The 26,255-nt window shown below is 44.2% G+C and overlaps 1 protein-coding gene across 1 annotated transcript in view; it reads left to right on the forward strand.

Moving 5' to 3' along the window:
- MYO16 (myosin XVI) overlaps window positions 1-26,255 on the forward strand; it is a 461,549-nt gene that overhangs the window by 52,513 nt on the left and 382,781 nt on the right. The window contains exon 3 of the mRNA XM_077754002.1: window positions 12,122-12,265. Coding sequence (XP_077610128.1) covers window positions 12,122-12,265 — 144 coding nt within the window. The remainder of the gene's footprint in view (window positions 1-12,121; window positions 12,266-26,255) is intronic.

Here is a 26,255-nt window from a genome sequence, read left to right on the forward strand (position 1 = left end):
CCCCCCGCCACTCCCCTCTATTCGCCTGGCCCCTTGCCGTGCCCGCGGTGTTCCTGCCCAGTGCTCCCCTCCCCCATCCTTTCCCCCCTGAACGTGGCTCCGCAGGTGTCCACGCGGCCCATGCCTTCATCTGCTTTGGGTCCCTGCTCAGAAGTCCTCTCAGCCACAGCCTTTCCCGGCCTGCCCTGGAGGATGCACTGCGTCCCCGCATGACTCCCCGACCTCCTGGACTTTCATCTGGCTGCTGGCTTCTTTCTGGTGCCCCCATACAGAGAGCAGACCCGCGCCGGTATGTTCTGTTTATTAGACTGTGCGCCCCCTGAGCGCAGGCCCTGGGCTAGCCTCTCATCTGCTGTTTTGTTTCGTTTTTTTTTCTTACGGTATCACTTTATTTTTATTTTTTATTTTTTTACAAATAGTTTATTGTCAGGTTGGTTTCCATATAACACCCAGTGCCCATCCCCACAAGTGCCCTCCCCCATGCCCATCACCCCCACCCCCATCTGCTGTTTTATCTGCAGGGCCTGGAGTGCGGAGTGCCCAGCACTCGGAAGGTCCTCAGCAGGTTTGTTGGGTAGGAAAGCTAATGCGTTAACTACTTACCTAATATCTGATGCTGTGATAGATACTGGGGGTGTGAAGATTCAGAACACATTCTGTGCCCATATGGAATTGAGTTTTCTGAGGGAGAGAGAAAAAAACACTGAGTAGAGAAGACCCCGGAGAGGGGCAAGCAGAGGACCCTGAAGGAGGAAGATAAGGAGGCCACGCCTGCCTGGGGAGAACATTCCGACACCTTTCTGACCCTCCTGATCAGACTTAATTACTCTTTTACCCAAGATCTCCTAGCCCACAGTCCTGGCTTCTCCTACTCATCTTGTCATGGTGGGTTCTAATTGATGGATGATATGACTTTTCTCTCTGCTAGAACGAAATTTCAAAACCCGTGACTGTCTTAGATATTTCCATATCCTTGGCGTGTGATGTATAGGAAATACTTGATCCATTATCCAGGAATGAATGAATGAGTGAATGCGTGCATGGGCTCCAAGGACATGAGGATCTCTTCGGCCAATGTGACGTTAGTTATTTGAGGCCCAGGTCTCAGAGTATAAAGATTCAGAAATGGTGGAATCAGAAGGAAGAAGAAATGAGCAGTTTGGAGCGATAAGGTAGAGGGGAACGCTGCGTTAATTTCCCACTCGGTGCACGTATGTGGCGCTTCTATACCGTTGGGCAGAGCTGTGAGCCTCAGATAAAGGGCAGGTGGAGGAGGAGTGTGTGTGCGGGAGCCCGGTGACAGCCGAAAGACCGTGGGCTTGGTGCCGAGTCCCTTTTTCCTGGGGTTCCCAAGTAAATAAAAGCAAATGAAAAATTGCGGGTTGCCAGAGAGAGAAAATTACAGGGTGTCAACATGCTGTAGGTACTGAACAAGGCAATTTAGGCATCTGAAATGTCAAGCGGCACCTCTGCTGTTCACCCCACCTTGGGGGCGTCCTGCCTTAGGAAGCCTGGTGTGTTATCAGCAGCGAAGCCCTAATTATAGATGCTTCGATCAACGCCTTTGGGGAAAAGGCAGCATATGTTTGTGTGGGCCACCGAGAATAAGCGGTGGAGACTTGCAGAGTTTTGTTTGTTTAACTCAGTCATTCCTTCCTGAGTTCCTGATTCCAAGTGTAGATTTCGGTACATTTCTCTTAGAAGTGCCAGGAGAACTTTGATGCTGGAGATGAACAAATCCCATCAAATTACCGGTAAAGATTTGAGGGGAAGGTTTTAGTATATTCTATCATATAAAATCTTTAGTTTTATCTTCTTTGAACATTTTCAGCTGATACCTCCAATTAGCTTGTTTACCTACCCTTCATTAAATAATTAACCTATCAAACATATGATTAAGTGTCAGATCCTATGAAAGACCAAGAGGAAATAATGACAGCAGGTAACTAACTGTATCTGAACCCAGGGATTTAATCTCAGGAGAGCAGTATAGATGAAAACTCAGATTTAACTCTCTAGAAGAAATCATGGGAGTGCCTGGGTGGCTCAGTCACTTAAACATCTGACTCTTGATTTCAGCTCAGGTCATGATCTCAGGGTTTGTGAATTCGAGTCCCACATCCATCTCTGTGCTGAGGGTTCAAAGCCTGCTTAGGATTCTGTGTGTGTGTGTGTGTGTGTGTGTGTGTGTGTGTGTGTGTGTGACTCTCTTCCTCTCTCTCTCTCTCTCTCTCTGCCCCTCCGCTGCTCATGCTCTGTCTCTCTCACTCAAAATAAATGAAATAAACTTAAAAAATAAATTATATTTATGGATTTGGAAACAGAATCATGTAGGTTTTGCTAAAATACTATCCAGGATTTTATGTTCTGGCCTCTTATAAATGAACTCTTGAGAAGGAGGTCCTGATGGTAACCAAACCCTCTTGAATGGGGTGTGAAATTCAAATTCTTTTAATGTTGTACTGTGATAGAAGCAGACCACAGTGACCCTTAAATGAAATGTTAGAAATAGGAAATACTCTTCCTTTGACCTGGCGGATTCTAGTTTCACTTAAAGACAGGTCTTTGCACAGTGGACATCAGGTAGGTATCAAAAATATTGAGCCACAACAGATACAGAAATATGTTCACGACATGTTGGGAAATACCGAAAGTAGGTTAGAGTGTAGTATATTTAGTACAGTCAGATAGATGAGACAAGAAAGAAAGAATCTTTTTCAAAAGCAGAGAAAACCTTGATGGCTAGAGATAAAAATTTTTAAGTGACTCAGGTTGGGGAAAGGAGACAAAGTCTTTTCATTTTTACACTATATTTTTACATATTGCTCGATCATTTAAAATAATTAGCATGTGTGTTTCATATAATAAAAGAAATTAATCAAAGTGGTTATGGCGGCATTTTTATTAGGGGTTAAATTTTAATCACTTTCTGCTCCTTATGAGAAAGTCTGGTGGCTGTGCTGGCAGTTCATTGGACGTCACTATACGTATGTTTCATGTTTCAGGAGTTGGAAGAAGCGACAGTAATTAGAAAATAACTATAGGAGCAGCTGTTCAGCATCTTAGTATCTTTTAAATTGAAGACAAAATAGTGTATTTTGAAAGGAGTCAGAATATTAGGACTGTAGAGGAAACGTCTAAAGAAAGATTTTATTTTAGAATTAAAAAAAATTTTTTTAACACTTATTTATTATTGAGAGAGGGAGAGACAGAGCATGAGCAGGGAAGGGGCAGAGAGGGGAGAGACGCAGACTCTGAAGCAGGTTCCAGGCTCCGAGCTGTCAGCACAGAGCTCGGCACGGGGCTCGAACCCATGAGCCATGAAATCATGACCTGAGCTGAAGTCGGACGCTTAACAGACTGAGTCCTCCAGGTGTCCCAGATTTTATTTGATTTATTTTTTATTTTTTAATGTTTATTTAGTTTTGAGACAGAGACAGATCTTGAGTGAGGGAGGGACACAGAGAGGGAGACACAGAATCTGAAATAGGTTCCAGTCTCCAAGCCATCAGCACAGAGCCTGATGCGGGGCTCAAACTCCCAAACCCTGAGATCGTGACCTGAGCCAAAGCCGGACGCTTAACTGACTGAGCCACCCAGGGGCCCCCAGAAAGATTTTATGATAAAACTGATTTAGGCATTAAAGAGCAAACACGGTGGATAGATGTGTGGAAGTTGTCTATGCTCTGCCCTGCCTACCCACTCCAGAGCGTCTGGGCATGGACCATGTAACCTCACCCTCCTTTGCTTTCCTGGAAGGTAAAGGGCAAAAGCAGTAAGTCTGAATACTAGCAAGACAATGAACCATAGCAGAAGAAACTCTGCCCTCTCCAGGGGCTCGTCCCGGGAGTTTCTTGGGTCATGAGGAATAGGGGACATTGGTACAGGAAGGTACAACAGGAAGCAGAGACAATTGAATGAGCAAGATGGACGCAAGACCATGATGTCATTGAGCAGGAGGCCCAACCCTTATGCAGTCTGAGGATGATGCTAGAAAGTGCGGAAAAATAAGAAGTAGAGTGTCTGTTGCCTGGAAACCATGACTTCTTTAAATTTGTCCAAGGATGTGATTAAGATTCAAATTATTTTTAATGTTTTAGTTACTTATGAGAGACGGAGAGAGACTGAGTGTGAGTGGGGGAGGACCAGTGAGAGAGAGACAGAATCCAAAGCAGGCGCCAGGCTCCGAGCTGTCAGCACAGAGCCCGATGTGGGGCTCGAACTCATGAACTGTGAGATCGTGACTTGAGCGGAAGTTGGACACTTAACCGACTGAGCCACCCAGGTGCCCCAAGATTCAAATTTCTGACCGGACTGTGCTTTGTAGAACCCAACATCTTTTTTGTCCATGAGAATCATGGCATCCATAACTGGAAAGCCCAAGTCCAGGGTGTTTAACCATTAATACAGTATCCATCTGAATCTTGAATGAAAATCATAACCTTGATCTGCACGGGGTGGGGGGGTATATTTTTATTTGGACCGCCTGCATGCATGACTTAGGGGAGAAAAGTGCACCTCGTTGCTTTTCTCAGAAGGCCACCAGAAACTAAGGGGAGTGGGTTTTCCTTTTTTGAGCAAATATACCACATAGGACTGGTTGATTCAATAGCAAATTCTAAAAAATTCACTAGTGAAGTTACCAGTGAGATAATTGTTTTGTTTTCTCTCTTCAACAATAGAACTCAGTTTATAATGAATCAGAATTTTTCATGACAGAGTGAAGGCAGATGGGTGAGGAATTCTTTACAGATGTCTTTGTTCTATGAATCCCTCTGAGAAAAATCCCAATTGACCAGCATTGAGAGCACTGGTCAGACAGAGCCTTTCCAACTGGCACTTGCCCCCAGAAAGGTTTCCCTGAGAGAGTTCTCAGCCTGAAACTCACATGCTCAGAAAGGCTTTCCCATGTCAAATGACGTGTAATTCCCCCAAAGAGCTATTTTCATTCTTCAGATTGTTCATGCTGCTTCCTACTTTGGGGTGCTTCTCTCAGATGGCCCCCAAAGCTCACTGGACTTCGCTATCATACTTCTTTTTTGACTGGATTACCCTCTTGAATTTGGCTAGTGACTGGGGACAATATCTAGTTCATAATACCATCTCTGGCTTGGCACAGCACTGGGCACGTGGTAGATTTCAGTGAATAATTAATGGATTATGAATGTCTCACCCCATACCTCCCCCCCAATCCTTCAAGACTCAGATCCTATACTGAGTATCCCATATGGGAGTGTCCAGTTCTATTCAGGCTGTTAGGTACCCTCACCGTGACTCCTTAGAATGGTCTGAACACCCTCAATCTCATTTAAGTGGGTTGTCTGTTTCCCAAGTTACTATGTCATTAAACTTTGCATGTGCATTTCCAAGCACACTGGCTGGACTAGAGTGTTGCCTGATAAAATTTTGGTGATTCAAAGTGAAGCAAACCAATGTTGCAGCCGAAGGGGCAGGGTGTACATTCACACAAAAGGATAAAAGTTTTCTTAGGATTTAAAGATTTCTGGAAATGCATCAGTGGTACATCTGAATCTCCTTGGTAATAGTCGGTTTTATAATTAGAGTTTGGGTTCAATTGGCTGGAAGATATGTGTGTTTGGAAGGCAAGGGCAATAATAACCATAAGTGAACTCCGAATGTTCTGGATAGTTTCTGTATGGCAAGGTGATCTGTGGCACAAGTATTTACCAGAGAGAAACTACGGATCTTCTTTGACTTATGGTGGGGTTATGTCTGGATAAACCATGGAAGTTGAAGATATCATTAAGTCAAAAATGCATTTAATACGTCTAACCTACTGAACACGATAGATGAGCCTCAGCCGTCTTATATGTGCTCCAAACATGGATATTAGCCTGCAGTTGGGCAAAAATCATTGAACACAAAGCTCATTTACAATAAAATGTTGACTCTCTCATGTAATTTACTAAATTCTTCACTGAACGCAACACACACAGAAGGTTACATGGGTGCAGAATGGTTGTCATGACCTTGGTGGTCCTGAGACCACGGTGGTCCTGACCTTGGTGGTCGTGGTCTTTGTTCATGACGATGTGTCTACATCTGCGGCTCAGCAGCACGAGAGGGTGAACTGCGTGTCGCCAGCCCTGGATGTGATCCAAATTCAAAATTCGTTCATACCTTTGTAACGTCAAAAAATCATTAAGTTGAACCATGGTAAGTCAGAGACCATCTGTACATGAAAAGCAAAAATGATGAGAAGTATGTTTAAGACCGTATAACGAGTGTGATCCTTCAGTGTGAGATAGTGGCAGAGAAGTAGCATGATTTTGTGCAGATCCAGGCACTGACTGGAAGGGCTGGCCAGTGGGATTGGTGTTCTGTACAAAGGGCCATATGGAAGTTCTCGAGAGATTTAAAAAATTTTAAAAATTGTTTGTTTAATAGTAGACCTATGCTTAGCACATGATATCTACTCCATAACTGCTATCTGGATCAAATCGGATGTTGTCCTGGTAACTTTTTGCTTGTCTCCTATGCCCCTGTGGCCTTGAAATCAACACAGAGGAGTAAAAAGGGAAGTGTGCACTGAAAATGTAATAGACATTGAGAAAGCTATTATCGCAGCATATCCAACTCATGTTTAAAAAAAAAAACAAAAACTTGTTGGGGCTCCTGGGTGGCTCAGTTGGTTAAGCTTCCGACTTCAGCTCAGGTCATCAGTTTGTGAGTTCGAGCCCCACATCAGGCTCTGTGCTGTCAGCTTAGAGCTTGGAGCCTGGAGCCTGCTTCAGATTCTGTGTGTGTGTCTCTCTCTGTCCCTTACCTGCTCATTCTCTGTCTCAGTCTCTCTCAAAAATAAACAAACATTAAAAAAAAATTCAAAATAAATAAAAATTTTAAAAAACCTTGCAAAAGATAACTGTCATGTATGAACCATGAATGAGTTGAATTCAGTGTTTGTAGAAATCTTTTGATTTTCTGAGTGATAGATTTCAGGGTTACTCAGGACATACTCATTAGCCAACCAGAAGGACTAAAATACATAAAATATCCCTTATGATAAGATGTAGAGAGAAGATAGAACATTGTAAGTTTAAAATTGTCTGTATTTGTTATTTGGTTTCTCTGGTTTCTTGGGTCTTTCCAGCCAAATCAGTAATACATATCGTAGTGGGTTTGAACATCGTGAAATATTACCTTTGTTTAGAAACAGTTCCAGAGAGCCGAAGCACGTGTCCCCGTGAAGCTGTGGACCACGGACATAGTGTGGAGAGTGTTCCTTGTCACTAACCCTGGGCATCTCAATAAACAGTCTCGGAGAAAGGGGCTACTTGCCCTGGTGCTCTCTCGGTATGCGTTAGGAGGGAGAACGTGATGTTTTCGTCATCACGAGCTGTGATATTGGGACTTAGTACTTAGCTAAGTATTAATGGAGCCAGTCTTGGCGGCAGTAAGCCAGCGGGTCGTAACTCAAGTAAAACATGGTGGAGGTGTGTGGGGTCCTGGGCTTGAGCCACTTCACGCTTTCAGAGAGGGTGGGCAACCCAGTGTTGCTGATGTCCTCAGACTTCGGGGACAGCTATGATCCTCGTCCCTAACTTTGATGAAAGAGGAGAGTGACCCGATTGGGAGAAGAGGGGTAGTTGTAAGGATAGAGTGAGTCTTAGAAAGAAGCACCTGAAGGTGAACAGGCAATGATTCTGGAAGAATCAATAAGCTAAGGGGCGTCCCGCTGGTTTAGTTGGTGGAGCCTGCGATTCTTGATCTCAGGGTCATGAGTTCAAGCCCCATGTTGGGCATAAAGCTTAAAAAAAAAAAAAGAAACAGTAAGTTCAGAAAATAGCCAAGCCTTTCCAGGGCCGGAGAGGAGAAAAATTTCCCTACACTGAAGAAGGCTTTGCGAGAGATGGTGCTTCCAAAGAGATAGATTCCCATTGAGGTTCCTTGGACGTTGACAGAGTTTATTTGGAATGGACTAGGTTCCAGAGGTTGGGTGGAAAGAAGTGCAGCGTGTGGCCTTGAGTGACCTGGTTGGGGCCAGGCTGGTTGAGAGGTTTGGCAGTTCGGGGAAGGCTTCCTGGGCACGTGGTTCACACAGTCACTCAGCGCTCCCTGCCCCATGGGGCCCCTGCTTGCTTTCATGTTCTGCTGTCACCAACTCTTAGCAGTTTTTGAATAAGGGGCCTCACTGTTTCCTTTTGCACCGGGTCCCACATCTTATGCAGCCAGCCCTGCCTGGAGCTTGGAGAGGCAGGGGAAGGGGGCCGGGGAGCCGGAGACCTCGCTCCAGCCAGCCGGCCGGAAGGAGTGCTGGAGTCAGAGCTCTCTGAAGGTGACCGAGCGGTGGTTCAGCCACCTTCTTGGTGCTCCAGGCTGTTGCTGGAAACTGGCTGAAGCGATGAACAGAGCCTGAATCGGGAGGAGGATTTGCTACCTTGAAGAAAATTCTTTCTAGTGAGAATTAGGTTTACTACCTAACAATGACGTTGTAAGAACATTGTAATGGGAATGTTCAACCATCGTAATCTTTTCAGACAAGTGTGATTAGAAGCTATTTATTGCTGTCAAATTATTATTCATGATCCATGGAAATGTGAATCTAAAAATTACCTTGCTTGAGAGGGGCTCATATAATTTTCAATACTGTATCTCATTAAGTCTTTTTTGGTAAAAGACACAGAAAAGCCAAACTGTAGGTATCTCTGAATTGCAAATGCGGACTCCCGAGGAGCCGCATACCAGAGGTTGAGGGTATCTGACAGACACGTGGAGGGAGGGGGTCGCATCACTGTTGATTATACAGTGAGTTATCAAAATGATAAAGAGAACAGAATAGGAATTACCTGCATGTGAATTTCCTAAAATAAATTGGATCCAGGCCCCAATTCTAAAACCTATTTATTGAGCCTTTACACTCCGATCCACATCTTATTAGTCGTTGTATCCAAACCTGCAACCACTGTCGATGGGGCCGTGGTTCATACCATCTTCATTACTATTGCACACGACCCGGTACATCACGGATGCAGAGATCTTGGTTCAGAGCCGAAACTAATATCTCAGAGTTCACGTCGGCCACTGCCCCCACATACTTCCACGCATCCCAATACTGATGGGATGCCAATCCCTTCGTATGGGATGTGTGCCATGATTGTGCATTGCACTGACTACGTTCTTGAGGCCACCGGGTAATGGAGGAAGATATGAATGTTTTTCCATGACTGTATTGTGCTTGTGAACCACAATTCATACATATTTTCTTTCTTTTTCCTCCTTCCCTTCCTTCCTTCCCTCCTTCCTTCTTCTTTCTTTCTGTGAAATAGCAGTTAACAATTGGGTTATCTTCTAATTACTAATTTTAATGAGAATTAAATAAGAAGGAAAAACATCAATCGATCCACATAGTCCCATGGCGGTCTGTGTGGTTCCCGTCTGGAGATTTCCCACGGCTCACTCACTTAGATTTCCTCCGTCCACTTAGTTAAAGGCATTTTTTGCCCCTAGCCCCTTTGTGTAATCTGTTACTGGTTCACCTGTCTTGTCTTCCGCGACATCCTGTCTGTTGTTGATTCCATTCACTGGTAGAGCTTTCATCTGGCCGTGGTAGTTCTCATCTTCAGGAGGAAAATTTGAGTCTTATTGCCCTCTTCCATGTCTCTGCTTACGGTGTTCAAAGGTTTCCCAGTTTCTTGAACATATGGACTATAGTTATCCTAACAGTTCAACACGCAGATTTGCTCCTCCATTAGGTGAATCACTTGTGAGCTGGTTCCCCACGGATCGTTCTTTCTCCTTTTGGGTTCTCTTTGCCTGCTTTCTTATATATGTGGTCGTTTCTTCTTGGATGGTAGACATAGTGAATTTTGCCTTGTTGGGTACTGAATATTTTTGTGTTTCTGTAAATAATCTTGAACTGTGTTAGGGGCAGGGGGCATTGAAGTTTTTGGAAACAGCACGATCGTTTCAGAACTTGAATTTGATACTCCTAGGTGGGAGTAGAGTAGCATTCAGCCCAGGGCCCGTAGCTCCCCTTCTACCTCTGCACTGAAGCAAGCCGTGTCCGGTGCTCCGCCCAAGGCCACCGTCAGTTAGGTTTCCAGTCTGGCTGCCAAACCAGACACTATTTATGGCAGTTCATGAGCTCCGACTCCTCTTCCTTTTCAGAGGGCTCTGTCCCTGGCCTTGGGTAGTTTCCTAGGGTGCAGGCGCTGATCATGACTCGCCTGTGTCCTTGAGGGGGCTTCCGCAGATCTTTGACGTTCTCTCTGCAGCTCTGTCCTCTCTGTGTCTCTGTCCTGTGCACGCGGGCCAGCGCGGTCTCTGGACTTTCAGTTCAGTCCCCTCTTATGTGGCCCTGGGTGACATAGATTCTCCCTGTGCTGCAGCTTGGGAACTCCCTCAAGGCCGTGAGCTGGAGTGACAGCCTCCTTTTCTCCCCAGCTCTCAGAAGTCCTGTTTTGTCTGAGTGGTTTTGTTTTTGTTTCAGTTGGTTCAGGCAGCGATGTAAATCGCATCCCTGTTAACTCAAAAGGAAAGTCCTCCAGTGATTTTTTGAAATTCTCCTACCCAGTGGATAGATTGATAAGTTGACATGACCGTACTTCTGGTGGTGGTGATTACTCTTTCTTTTGGGACGGAAATTTGTTTTCTGCATCCAAATCTTATAAAAAGCGTATATCTTTCAACCCATAAATTTCGCTGATAGATATTTAGCTAATTTATTGGCTTAGGTTCTTCTTTAAACTAATTAACTAATATTCATTTGATATAAATATAGCCTTATAGATATATATAAAAAAATCAGACTTCTATAGACCAGATAATTTATAAGTTCCAGGGCAAAATGAATATGTGAGCTCTTCAAAAATTATCAGAAATTCACAATGCAATAGAGCATTAAACCTAGAGCAGGACCCATCTAAGCATGACTGCCGAGATCATGCACCCATGAAGCTAGTCTGGACTTAAAATGTTTTTATGAGTTTTGCCTATAAATAGTCAATAAAAAGAGCAAAATAATTTGCTGGAGAGTTTCATTTAGTAGACTACAAAATTTCTGTAAAATACAGTATTACACAGTGATTAAAATTTATGAGAAGATTTCTCTTTTTTTAAATGTTTTATTTATTTTTGAGAGAGAGACGGAGACAGCATGGACAGGGGAGGGTCAGAGAGAGAGGGAGACACAGAATCTGAAAACAGGCTCCAGGCTCTGAGCTAGCCATCAGCACAGAGCCCGACATGGGGCTCGAACCCACAAACCATGAGATCATGACCTGAGCCGAAGTCGGACGCCCAACCGACTGAGCCACCCAGGTGCCCCTATGTGAGAAGATTTCGAAATTACAATAGTTTGCTGTTAAAAGATGATATTATGGAGTTTTAAGTTGTCTTATGCACCTGGTGTGAAGGCTGCATTTGAGGTTGATGGACGATGAATTTGAAAGGATCATGGAGGGCCATGTCTGCCTCGGAGGCAATATAGTATTGTATTTGTTTTTGACAAAACAAAAAGCTTTATTCTTCTGTCAGTGACAAACTCTGTACATTTTATTTTTTTAAAAAATATTTTTATTTTATTTCTAGGAGAGAGAGAGAGAGAGAGAGAGAGAGACAGCATGAGCAGGGGAGGGTCAGAGAGAGAGGGAGTCACAGACTCTGAAACAGGCTCCAGGCTCTGAGCTGGCAGTCAGCACAGAGCCCGATGCGGGGCTCGAACCCACGAACCGTGAGATCATGACCTAAGCGAACGTCAGACGCTTAACCGACTAAGCCACCCAGGCTCCCCGACTCTGTACATTTTAAAGCCAGAAGCATCATATGATGACATCTGTATTTCAGAAGGAAAATCTTGGTAAATTGTCCAAGATTTTTTGATAATCTTATCTGCAAATGAAGAGGACCCACATAGTGAAAGTTTTCCCCCATCCTAATGCCTGTCCTTATTTTCTTATTTTTCTTTCTACTGTGTATGGATACAATTTACCCTTGAATCTTCCATATGCCCCTTAGGTTTGCTGGAGAACGTGAATACATTCTTTCCGCCTTAGCCCCATCTCCCAACCTCTGGAATGCCAGGGGCTTTTATTCATGGCCATTTGCAATAAACCTTATCATAGTTTGAAATATATTTCTTTTTTTTCCTTCTTTCTTTCAGTGTGCTCGGTATGATAATGCCTTCATTGCAGAGATCCTGATTGACAGAGGGGTCAATGTCAACCATCAGGATGAAGACTTTTGGACACCGATGCACATTGCCTGTGCTTGTGATAACCCTGACATTGTCCTGCTGCTTGTATTAGTAAGTAAACCGATTTGGTGCATTTGAAGATTCGATGGCATATAAAAGGCTATGTATTTAACTAGTAACATTTCACGATATGTAATACTTTGGTTGACAAAAAAATGTGTGTGTGTCATCCTTTGTTTTCCTGGAATTACAAGATAATTAGAGACTAAGGTTGTGGGTCACATAGTTCATAAAACAAATTGTATAGATGTCATGTGAAGCTATGTTCCTGCTTTTTTCTGGGAAATTATATGCCTTAATACTTTGCAAGTCAGTCCTAACTAAAATAGTTTGAGAAGTGGTGTTTCTTTCAGCCCACAGTCCATTCTCTTCTTAATTTTTAGCCAACGAGGCATCCAAGAATGAGGAGATACGACGTCTATTGAATCTTATTCTCTTGGTTCCATCTAGTAAAGAAGTGTCTACAACATTTCTTCATGAGAAAATGCCGATGTTATGTATAAAATCACTGGAGTTATTTTTTGCCATTGTTTTCGGTTAGAGCTTAGACCCTGATATTGACCCTCACACCATCCTTTAATTATTTTGGATTTGGGATTGGGGATTTTTCTTTTTTTTTCTGGTGAGTTTAGCTCTAACAAAGATTTTAAGACGTTGTGCAGGATATTTTAGAAAGCATGCACAGATCACTGTCTGAGGATGTTGCTTTTCTTTAACAGACAGAATTGAGAAATCGAAACCGGTTGTATTTCATGTATGATTATGAGGTTCAATCTGTAGTTTTCAAACTACCATTTTCATCGTTCTTCAGTTCCCCTTTTCTTACATCGCACACATCATTATATTTTTGATGGTTACCTTAGTCGGTGACCTTCATTTACTGGTCATGCATTTAATTAATACTGATTGATTATTATTTTTAATATGGTTCCTGCCCTTGAGGAAATTACAGTTTATTCATTCGTTCAGCAAATAATTGTTGAGTAACCACCGTGTTCTAGGTGCTACACGGTGGGCGAAAAGCCATCTGATGTTATAGGGCATGGAAACAAACAAAAGCTAGCAGCGTGAGACTGAGGAATTTGATTAGTGGATTCAGCAAGTCTGAATAGTCTCCTTGCCGCCATCTAATAGCCAGCCCAGCCGTCCATCCCCAGGAGGGGGGCACTTGTGGGGATGAGCACCGGGTGTTGTATGTAAACCAACTTGACAATAAACTATTAAAAAAATAAAATAAAATATATGCACTGAAAAAAAGAAATAATTTACTTTTAAATAAATATGGATGAAGCACCTTGTCCTAAAAATAGTAATTTCTGCAGACATGTGTTGCTTCCACAACCTCAAACAAGAGATGTATGTTATTTCCAGAATTAAATGCCATTGTAGCTGCTTTAGCGCTGCATGTCCAGTAGCCTCTCCCTTTTCCAAAGATTATTGATGCGTAAGAGAGTGCGTAAGTGTTTGAGTGGCTCTGTTCTGTACCTGGGGGTCAGCAGTGAACAAAAGTAGCAGAAATCCCTGCCTCTTGGGGCTTACGTTCTACTGGGGAGAAGCAGGAAAGAACAAATATGCGAATGAGGCAAATACGCAAGGTGCCAAGGACAGAGAAGCATTGGAAGAACCGGGAGAGAGGAGCAGAGGGGATTAGGGGTGGGCGGCCTCATGGAGAAGGGGACACGTGGAAGTGGAGTCACGAGGTGAGCGGCGGGGGTGGGGGACAGCAAGGGCCAGACTCTGTGGCGGGACTTGTGTTTGTGGAACAGGCAGCAAGGAAACCAGAGCAGGTGGAGTCCGGCCGGTGAGGGCAGGGCGGCCCGGGGGTCGGAGACGCGGGCGGTGGATCTAATGGCCCCTGTGGGCGGGCGTTAGAATCTCCTTTCACCCCCGGTGACTCGGGGACCCTTTGGAGAGCTTGGGGTGGAGACACGGCGCCAGCTGACCTATGTCGAGAAGGTCACAGGCTGTGTAGTTGAGAGCAGACAAGTGGAGGGGGGGGCACTTAGCTCTCTGTCGTCACTCCGCAGGCTCCACGTGGTGGCGGTGCTGGGAGGTGACGGCGTCTGGGTGTGGGGAAGGTCAGGTTGTCCGTGTCTGGTGTGGCGCTGGCTTTAGGGCTCGGGAGAAAGGACATGAGTCACAGGCGGCTGCCCCTTTTGGCGTGAAGACTAGAGGGTTGGGAGTTGTGTTAAAGCATTTGAATCATCTTTTTCAAGTTTCTCAGGAAATGGTTGTCTCTAACAACAATTTCATCTCTCTGTCTCTCTGTTTCTCTCAAAAATAAATAAATAAACATGTTTTTGAAAGGGGGGTCAGTCACTTAAGCTTCTGACTCTTGGTTTTGGCTCAGGTCAGGATCTCACGGTTCGTGGGTTTGAGCCATCTGCTGACAGCACAGAACCTGCTTGGGATTCTCTCATTCCCTCTCTCTCTGCCCTCCCCCCCCCCCAAATAAACAAACATTAAAAAACAACAATTTTAGTGAGTTGAGAGATACTTAAATGTTGTGGGGTTTTGTTAGGTAGAACCTGTGAATGTGCATGTCACAGGCTTGTAAAGAAGACCGTTAGAACATTCCTATTTTCACTGGATCACAAATGGTTTGTGTTTACGGAGTAGGCGCAGGCACTGTGAATGTCGTCAGTATTCTTGCCAAATGATCCACAAAATTCTAGAAGATACTAATACTTGATTTTTATACAAACCTTCATATGTGATGATCTTTTTCTGCAGGCTTTAGAGGGCTGAATTCACTTAGCCCTCAGGAAACCCTACTGCATACATGATATCTTTCTCTGCCTTTTATAGGTGGGATGGGTGCTCAGAGAGGGCGGTGTATATGCTGAAGGGCAGGGCATGGCGTCAGAGACCAGATCTGGTGTCCGAAGATGAACCCCAGCCCCTTTGACCTGCTGTCACATTGCTAATGCTTCATACAGAGCCCAAGTCCCCAGAGTGGACTAAGACCATGATGGCCATTGTTGTTTTAAAATTTTTTTTTTTTAATATTTGTTTATTTTCGAGAGAGAGAGAAAGATGGAGCAGGAGTGGGAAAGGGGCAGAGAGAGAGAGAGAGGGAGACACAGAACCCGAAGCAGCTCCAGGCTCCAAGCTGTCAGCGCAGAGCCTGACACTGGGTTCGAACCCGTGAAACTGTGAGAATAGGACCTGAGCCTAAACCAAGACTCAAGATGCTTAACCTACGGAGCCACCCAGGTGCCCTTGTACGAACCTTGTTTTAGACGTCTTTCTCTTTAAAGACACCTTTTTATATTATTTTATTTGTATTTTGAGAGAGAGGGAGAGTGTGGGCAGGGGAGATAGAGAGAGAGAGAGAATGAGAGAGAGAGAGAGAGAGAGAGAGAGAGAGAGAGAGAATCATAAGCAGGTTTCACGCTCAGCACAGAGACCAACGCAGGGCTCGATCCCACGACCCGGGGATCTTGATCTCAGAGGAAATCCAGGGCTGGGCGCTCAAGCAGCTGACCCACCCAGGCACCCTGTAAGGATACATTTTTAAGTACATACTGTTAATTCATAAACGTGGAACTCACGGCCAGTAACACTGTAACTCATGCCTGAAGGAGGCTTATCCACCCACATAGTTTCTCCTTAAGGCTCAGCATAGCCTCCTCGCACTTAGAAGCGGCGGATAGCACGTCAGCTCCGTGCTTGGGGTTCATTTTAAACAACGAAGTCGCTGACAAAAGGAGAAAACTGTGGAAACCACGGCCCCCCCATAGACCACAGTAAGACTTGGTTTGCACTGCAACGTGGAATCGGGCACAGCACTGTCTCTTAGGAGCTCTGCACCCAACGGGAGCACCTGGTGACCAGAATGTTCGCACATGTGCACAAATGACCGTGAACGTGTCCCCGAAGTCCAGATTTCAGTAACGAGGAATAACGAGGGTCCACGGTGTTCATCACTAAACAAAACAGTTGACACTTTTTGGAATTTTAAGTATGAAATGGAAATCATCTAAACCCAATATATTTTGAAAAGTGGGGTGGGTGAAAAAATGATTTTGCAATAACTTTTCTGCAATAACTTTTCAAAATTTAGACCAAAAAAGTATGATTTTTACAATTTCCAGCACATAGTTAAATAGGGCTTTGGAGTTTCCTCGAAGTTTTACAAATACCTCACTGGGAATATAGAGCATTTGTATGATGTGACCAACACACTTCAGGTATAACCTCTATTTTTATGCAAAGAAATCTGATATCAGAGAGGTTAGATAATAGAATAAAATCTCAAACCTAAATGTTTTGAGTCCCAGTAAAATAAAACTTTAATGCACCATATTTTTATATTTATATATAAATATATATTTTTATTTCTTTATATGTTCTATAAATACATATATTTAATTATGTATAACATAATATACATTATAATAGTGTGTCCACGCAGAATTTTCTTTTACTTACCTTATTTTAGTGATTGTTGACCATCTCCCATATATACATTTTTATTTTTCATCTTCCATTATCTAACTTTTAAAACATATTTCCTGATTTGCTCCATATTCGAACACTAATGTTCTATAGCTCAAAATGTTACCTAGTTGTTTTAAAAAAATAATTTCAAGGTAATTTGCTGTTTCCCAGAGTTTAAGAAGCTTTTCTGTTAGGAATAGGAAAGATAGTAACTGATGAACTCAGGTCATGTGAGGTTTTATTCTCTTGAAAATCTCGATGTCGTATTTATCCCAGAGTGTTTACACATGCGTGTGTCCAGTGCGTTGTGTGTGCAAAAACACCTTGTGTGAGTGCTTGTCGGATCGTCTCAAATCTGCCCAGCGGCCTGCCCTGACACCCGCCGCCACGGGGGCTGCCCACGGAATGCTGTCTGAGCCCGCTGCTCTGCTCTCCCCTCACCCCATGTGACTTTGGGTAAAAGATTTGCACACATCGCCCTTTCCTGAATTTTCACATCTGATCGCACAGCCCGCCCCCCTGCCACACGGCTCTGTGCTGCTCGCAGTTCCAAATCCGGGGCAGATCTGAGCATTGTAGCAGCCTGTGGCATTTGGAACCATATGAAGCAAATCCCTTTTGTTTGGCCGTTCATTATTTTGAAAAGAAAATTATTTAATTAAGTCAAACTCTGTGGGGCGCGTACACTTGAGAAAATGATTCACCCGTGTTAGTGACGGATCATCTCGGGCTTTTTCTCTTTCCTGATGAAAACTTGGGAGGCTGTAATTTGATATTCTACATGTCCTGAAATTATTTAATAAATCTTACTCTATAAAGGGTATCTATGATATGTAATTACAAGAAATGAGTAATAGACAATTGAAAGATACTATGTCATTTTAATTAGTTTCATTTTATTTATTTATTTAAATTTATTTCTTTTGAGAGAGAGAGAGAGAGAAAGCACATGAGTGGGGGCCATGCAGAGGGAGAAAGAGAAAGAGAGAAGCACAAGCAGGCTCTGAGCTGTCGGCACACAGCCCGATGCGGGGCTCGAACCCACGAACTGTGAGATCATGACCTGGGCTGAAGTCAAGAGCCAGTTAACCAACTGAGCCACCCAGGTGCCCCAGTTTTGTTTTTTAAAATGGTGAAATTTTTCCGTTATATACTCCCAGGAGATGTTTCAAGTATTTTCACTCCTTGAGATCAGGGGTAGGGAAAATATTAGCGGATGGATAGTCACTTACTTGGTTGGTGGCGGGGGGAGACTCAGCCGTATTTTTATCATTGGTTCGTGTCAGTAACAATGTGCTGAAGGTTTTCTCCATCCTTGGCTTTTTGTGTTTGAACATCTGATGTTCGTGGGTTTTTTGCCTGTTGGAGGGAGTGTGTCGTGGACCGTGTCTGATGGGCAGTGTAGAATCAGATCATTTTAATGGCTGCTGCGGGTAACTACCAGGAACTAACTGTTCTGTCATAATTTCAGTAGTAAAAGATATTTGAAAAGCATATTGCTTACTTTGTGTTAGGTGGCTTCAACTGATAGGTCGAAATTAACTCTTTCCCAAACTTGACTCGTTAAGTCGCTTGGACCATTCCATACTAGCATGAGATTTTTATATTGTTTAGTTACAATTTATCCTTCCCATCACTTTGATTTCTTAAATATTAGGACACGGGGCACCCAGCTATTTAAGATTATTATAGTCCTCCCTAGAAAATGAGCCATAACTCCTGACAATTCAGGGTTAAGTCTGATTCTCCAAGAAGAGCTGTGGCAGATCTCATGTCAAATTCAACTTTTTAATTTTTTTTTATGCTTATTCATTTTTTTGAGAGAGGGAGGGGGAAGGGCAGAGAGAGAAGGAGACACAGAATCTGAAACAGGCTCCAGGCTCTGAGCTGGCTGTCAGCACAGAGCCCGACGCGGGGCTCGAACCCATGAACTGTGAGATCATGACCTGAGCCGAAGTCAGACGCTTAACTGACCGAGCCACCCAGGCGTCCCTGCCCCCATCTTTTTATGTAAATGACCCTACAGACGATATTCAATCTTTTTCATAACAGTTTATCTTGCCTTCAGCTCCACTAACAAAATAAGTTTTCAGACTTGAATGTTTTCAGCTTCACCCAACAAACTAACTGTTGATTACCGCCCCCCGCCATTTATCCACAGCCTTCGTTCCATTCTGAAAAGGTGCATGTTCACCTCTCTATGTGCTCATCCACCCTCTCGAGATTCTACTGATTTCCACCTTTCCACAGATTTCTTCCTCACTTTTTCATCTCTCATTTTCATGGTCTTTCTATTGGACTCTTCTTTTAAATCCATAGTTAGGTCCCAGGATCTCTCTTGAATTCAAAAAATAAGGACAACAGCAATCAGATGCATTTCCTGTAATTGTCACCTCAGTGTCCCTCTCATTTGTATAGTCAGGCTTCTCTGAGGAGCAGTGTGCTTTGCTGACCCACTTAATCCCCTCCCGGCCACGCTCCAGCCTGGCCAGGCTGGCTGCTGCCCACGCAAGGAGAGCACGGCCCTTGCCAAGAACACAGCGGACATCACTGTGATGGACTCGGGGGGCACATTTCTTGGGTCAGAGAAGGAAATTGCACCGACATCCAGTTTCTTCCTCAAGGTTACATTTTTAGGGCTAATCAGAGGAGGAATGTTTCCATGCCCTGTTCATGGCCATTAAACCTAAGAACCTCTTTGTTTTATTGACATGTACATGGCAAATATGGTTGTGTATATATACATACATATTTTTAAAATTTTTAATGTTTATCTATTTTTGAGAGAGGCAAAACAGAGAGTGAGCAGGGAAGGGGCAGGGAGAGGGAGACACAGAATCCAAACCAGGCTCCAGGCTCGGAGCTGTCAGCACAGAGCCGGACGTGGGACTCGAACCCACGAACCGAGATCATGACCTGAGTGACCTGAGCCGAAGTCGAACGCTTAGCTTAACTGACTGAGCCCCTAGGCACTCCATGATTGTATATTTTTTAAATGGACAACATGATGGTCTGATAGAAGCATACTTTGTGAAATGATTACCACAATCAGATTAATTAATACATTCGCTGACTCACTGAGTGGCCAGTAATTCTTTTTCTGTTGTGGTAAGAATGCCTAAGATCCGCTGTCTTAGCAAAACTCAAGTGCACAGAACGATATTACTAGTCACGGTCGCCATGTTGTGCGTCAGGTCCTCGGAGCACCTCCATTCCCCTGTCGCCGGAGGCTGGTTCTCTGCCCCGTAGCTCTCCGTCTCCCCGACCCCAGCCCCCCGACCAGCCTTCTACTCTCCTAGAAAGGACTTTGACTTCCATTTGTTGTATGTATTACCACAGCCTAACCCTTCCCATCACTAGAATCTGTGGTGAAAATTCATTCTGACCTCATCATGAAAATCCCCACTCCACGTTCACAGTGATTAAGACCATGAAAGTGATTTCAGAAAGCAGGCAATAGCGCGTGCTTCCTGATATTTCTATGGCTTGACATAAAATTCATTGAAGAACAGAGAATACACTTTCATAGGCCTCTGATGGATACCTGAGCACTTTTGGTTTTTCCCAGGCCTGGTAAGTTTGAGAAACACATCCAAGGCATTAAGGACAACTTCCCTGTTCATTTATATAAGCTCCCATTTTTGGTAAATTATACTTCCTTTTCAGAAGTGCTTTTCATGATAACCTTTTTTCATCTCCATTTAAGACAATTTAAAAAAATTAATAATTTACATTAATATTGTAAAACATTTATATTTAATTTCTGAAAGCCCTTTTAGGAAGACATGTTACTTTTCTTTTTTTAATTTTTTAATGTTTATTTATTTTTGAGAGAGAGAGAGTGATCAGGGGAGGGGCAGAGAGAGAGGGAGACACAGAATCTAAAGCAGGCTCCAGGCTCAGAGCTGTCAGCATAGAGTCTGATGCGAGGCTCTAACTCACGAACTTCGAGATCATGACTTGAGCTGAAGTCAGACACTTAACCGAGTGAGCCACGCAGGTGCCCCAAGACATGTTATTTTTCTATTCAAAGAAGCAATTCACATTTGTTTTAGAAGCATTGAAAAATAGAGAAAAGCCAAAGGAATGTAAAAGTCCCCCACAAACCCACAGCTCAGAGAAAGTCAATGTTACCGTGTTAATGCACAGCTTCTTGGCTTTTTGTGGGGGTGAGTGTAGCACACACCTAGTACATACGGTTTCTTTGCAATGTCATAAAATCATTCCATGTTTTAAAATATTCTGTGGAAATGTATATTTAGTGGCTGCACAGTGCTCTAGAGTTTAGATGCTGTAATACTTTTGGGGACCATCAGCTGTTCCCAGTTTCTCACACTAAAAAACGATGAGCAGTTTGTAATTTAAAAGAGTTGCTATTTATGATGGAACATAATTACCAGTTTTATTTCCTCCATGACTGAAGTGGAAGAAGTTCAACTCAAGAGGGCTCTGAGGATGTATATGGATGTCGACGCATCTGGTTTGTTCTAAACTGGAAGCACGTAACTGAGCTTTTTCTTGCCGTTGCCAACTGGATGTCAGCCCAAGAATTACTCAGTGATGCTCTGTTCTAAGACCCTCCTCGTGTGAAATGACTGGCCTGTACCTATGGAGTGCACCTAATAATTCAGTCCGTAGAAGACTAACAAAGTAGACGAGGCCAGAGCGCTACTTGAGAAAGGCTGTGCCATTGCGCCCCCAGAAAGTCCATGGCAGACCTGGGCTACTATAGGGTCACAGATGTCTGGGAATACTTAGTGAGAAGCACCATGTGGCATTTCTGCTCTGCTTTGTTTCCCCATCCCCGCCCCCCGACCTTGCATTCAAAGTTACATCTCAAGAACGGCTTTGGGATGATGAAGTATCACCCCTTTGCGGGTGTCATAGCCCAGGAGTCGTTATACAACATGACTGACTTCCGGTTTGGAATGTGCCTTCTACGTAGATGGCCCTGGACTGGGCACGGAGCAGCGAAAGAAAACGCCCTGCTACCACATGCCTTGACTTTTGGTTCAAATTATATTTTTCTCAGTTTTCATTCCCTGTAGGTTGATGATGAGTGTCCCATGCAGATTTGTCCCTACCATGTGCCCCCTACGTAGCATCGCTTAGGAGCTCATATTTTACTAGCAAGGACTTCCACTGAACCGCTTCTCTAAGAGATCGTCGTTTCAACGACCACGTAGTTCTTAGGTGGTGAGATTTCCATATAGTCTTTTCAGCCAAAGAGAAGAGAGAAGGGTCAAGTCATTCCCACGAGCATGAGCGGATGGAGAAACGTTGGTCTTTGGATCCCAGTCATTACGGCTCCCTGTTGGCTCCCGTGGAAGAGCAGACCTGATGGCCACGCTTGCTGCAAGCTGTAGGTGACAGAGCGGTTTTTTTTAATTAAAAAAAAAATGTTTTATTTAGTTCTGAGAGAGAGAGTGAGAGAGAGCGAGAGCGAGGATGAGCAGGGGAGGATCAGAGAGAGAGGCTCTGAGCTAGCTGTCAGCACAGAGCCTGACGCGGGGCTTGAACCCACGAACCGTGAGATCGTGACCTGAGCCGAAGTCAGTCGTTTAACTGGCTGAGCCTCCCAGGCGGCCCAGAGTGTTTTTTTTACTTGATTTCAACCTCATCCCGGGGACTTGGATGCAGTGTTTATTAGTAAATCAGGCTCCACAAGATCGGAAACTCTGTCACGGTCAGTTAAACATTCAGTCCTTAAACCCCATTTGAAAAGCACGTTATTGTAGCAGGTACTGCAGACTTCTCACTTGTGTTGGGAGGAGTCTGAAACACAGACCCAGAACAGCACACGTTCTGATGATGCTTTCACGTGACACCATTGTTCTTCAGGATTCTGGACATGCTTGTCACTTTTCCAACATTATACATGTGTTACAACAGCCGGATCCGGGTGTTCTGGCTTCACAGAAATACGATGGTACGTAGTTTAGTCTTTAGATGTTTTTTTCAATTTCAATGTAGATATTATGATGTATATATAGTGTAATTCAGAGAGCTGGAGCCAGGACTTGCCAAATGAGATCACTCTTTGAACGATTTGGTAGGCCGCGTTCTCTTAGCGATTGTAGTCGGCATTTTCACAAAATCGTCACTCCTGAGAAGGTTTTAACTCTAAGGGTTGTATAACTTGCAGATAATATAACAGAATCTCAGGATCCGTGTTAACATTTGAAGAGCTGTATGTTGTTTTTGTGGAGATGCGGCGGGAGTAACGGGTTCATAAAACCCACACGTGTTATCCGCCGGTTTCTGCTACACTGACAGTTTTTTGATATTGTGTCCGGTGAGCACATGCCATTTCACGCTGCTTATTAAACCTCCGGCCAGTTGAGGCTTAGCAGAAATGCAGCAATCTGTGTTACCTGGAAACTGAGAAGGAAAACGAGGAAGAAAGATGTGATGTGGAAAAAGTGTAATGAAATGAAGACACATCTGAGTTGCGCTCCGTCTGACTGCCCAGGGACCGAACACAGGAAGACCCGGCATGGGGATTATTTGGCAGACAAAAGTGCTTGCACACTTTTCTGTAATAATTGAAGATTTTTAGCAAAACTTTGGGTTAAAACTTGGAAGACTAGGAATCACGTGGGAGTGTATATAGGATATAATAAATATATATAGAATAAATATAATACATAGAACATCTATTATAATATAATAATATAATAGACTGGAATAAAATATAACTTTTTTGGAAAGGGAATTAAAAAAGTGAATTAAAGTGAATTAAAAAAGAAGGGAGCCGAGCCAAAATGATGCCATAGAAAATCCAGTTACCATTCAGTATTTTCTGTCATCCCAGAGGAAGTAGAAGGGGAATAAATCTGCAGGCTTAACTTCTAAGTATTTACAGAAGCAAGAGAAGCATTTGATGGCAGTGTCCGCGTGACTCTAAGGCTGGGGACAGAAATAAGATCACGTTGCCGGGAAGCACGAGACAACACAGCTGTGACAGCTGTGACCTTGTGCAGCGCGGGGCCCTCCCCTTAGGGGCTGTGAGGAGCCTGTCCTGCTTTCCACACGAACTAGTTCTCGGAATCCGCAAACAGTCGGTTCTAGAATTCCATCGTTGGCTCTGACACTCACCTGTGTCTGCGGCTCTCATCCATGGGGACCCTGATACCACCTGCCTCCAGTCTTAAATAATGAAACTGGTAAATCAAAGGGTTACCATGAAAACAAAAGGGTTTGGGCACCCCCAGTCCAGGAGCATCCTGATGCGGTCTTTACAGACTGGGCTGGAACTCTGTCTAGCTCAGCGGTGCCCCAAGCACTTGGACCAGGGGGTCCCCGGCTCGCTGGGACCTGTCCAGCACGTGCAGGCTTCACAGCGCTCCTGGGCCATGAAGAGTTCTAAGACAGAGACTGCAGGGACCCCAAACACATCCGACCGTGACACCCTGGAGAAACGCTCTTACGGCCATACTGCGCCATCAAGTGCAGATAAGAGCGGAGGAGGCTTTCCAGGGAAGCCGGAGAGGAGGAGGGACACCTGCTGTGTGAGGGGCTGGTGGCACCAGGATCCAGTGTCCCCACCTCTGTTAGCTTCTCTGAGTAGAGTTTAGTAGGCAGTGAAAATACTCAGGGACAGAACTTTGAGAGCATCAGTCTGAGATGGAAGAGCGTTAACTGGAAGGTCACTGACAATGAGATTCTCAACAATGGAGTTTAAGACACATCACTTCCGTCTCATCTCCGAGTGAGACGACACGTGATCTTAATGATATTATTGTCCGGGGTTTATGCAGCCAGGGACACAGCCAGGTGGGGAGCCCCTTGGGGTTTGTCTGTTTCCAAAGTTCATGTCCGTCCCCGTTCCAGCCACCCTTCTGATCTACTGGCTTTCTTGGCGCTTTGCTGAGGACGGGGATTATTTTGTTAATTTAACCGGGCCCTTTAAATAAACTGTAAATACCTTGAAGGTAGTTTCTTTGTCTTATAATTTTTTTTAAATGTTTTATTTATTTCTAGGAGAGAGAGAGAGACAGCGTGAGCAGGGGAGGGTCAGAGAGAGAGGGAGATACAGACTCTGAAATAGGCTCCAGGCTCTGAGCTGGCAGTCAGCACAGAGCCTGACGCGGGGCTTGAACCCATGGATCGCGAGATCATGACCTAAGTGAAAGTCGGACGCTTAACCGACTAAGCCACCCAGGTGTCCCCTTTGCCTTATAATTTTTATTCCATTTCTGCATCCTCATCTGAGAACTGCAGATACTAAGATGGGAAACCTGGATGAGGATGATGGGATTTCGGAGTTTGGCAGGGACCTTGTCCCATCGTCTTATCCAAAGACTCACTTGAACTGTCGCAGGGGTAACAGTGGTCTGGGGCTGGGTTTGGAGAGGAAGCCACACCCCCACCTTGCAGAACGCCATTGATGGAGCTGCCCAGTGGTCCTTGAGTCTTGACGGGTTTAACCTTTTCTCATGGTGGTCAAATCCCCCGGCTGCTTATCACAGGGACTATTCTCTGAATTAGTACAAATTCGAATGACTATTTTAGAACAAGAAAGCCACTCTCAATAGGCTGTGAGTGAGTCTCTTAAACACAGGATAAAAATGGAAACACTATTTTCAAAAATATATCCAGTGAATTATGATGTTCATTCATTCATTCATCAAGTACCTTCTTTGTTATTCACCAAGTACCTGCTGTGTCCTGGGTGCTATGCTTGATCCTATGGATATATGAGCCACCAGAGAAACAAGGTCTTTGGCCGTAAACACTGGCACGGTTGTGTAGGAGAGAAAGTAAACGTGAGCGTAAACACTAATTTGTGTCTTAGGTTTAAGCATTAATATATTTACATTGATAGTTTTATGCATGCCTTGCATCAAATCTCAGCTTCGGGTGAGGGTTGTGATGGGGTAAGTAGGCTGTGTGGGCACCTCACACACGTGGCCCTGGGTGCACTAAGGGGACTTAGACAGAAGAGGCCCCTCAGTGGAGGCAATGCCTTTCCAAGAACTTGACCAGAAACACAGTTAAGTCACTGTGGGCTTAGGATGTGGTAATGAGAGTGAAGGAAATATCATGTATTTTGATTTTTTTAATGTTTTATTTATTTCTGAGAGAGAGAGAAAGTGTGAGCAGGGGAGGGTCAGAGAGAGAGGGAGACACAGAATCTGAAGCAGCTCCAGGCTCTGGGCAGTCAGCACAGAGCCCGACGCGAGGCTCGAACCCACAAACCGTGAGATCATGACCTGAGCCGAAGTCGGATGCTTAACCGACTGAGCCACCCAAGGCGCCCCTTGATGATGTATTTTGAAGGTGAAATCAGTTGTAATGTGAGTTTTTTAGCCTTGAAAAAGGAAAGGGGGGGGGTGCCTGGGTGGAGAGGAAGAATGCTTGGGATTCTGTGTCTCCCTCTCTCTCTGTACCTCCCCTGCTCACACACACACACACACACACACACACACACACACTCTCTCTCAAAACATAAATACACACTGAAAAAATATTAAAAAAATAAAGAAGGAAAGGGGATTTAAAAATGACTCCAAGCCACCCTTGTTTGGGAAATTAGAAGGGATCGTGCAAACAAACACCATTGGAGTAACACTCTTCTGTGTGAGGGCTACACGTT

The sequence above is a fragment of the Crocuta crocuta genome, unplaced genomic scaffold (assembly GCF_008692635.1).
Source record: "Crocuta crocuta isolate KB4526 unplaced genomic scaffold, BGI_CrCroc_1.0 scaffold31, whole genome shotgun sequence".
Taxonomy (NCBI): domain Eukaryota; kingdom Metazoa; phylum Chordata; class Mammalia; order Carnivora; family Hyaenidae; genus Crocuta; species Crocuta crocuta.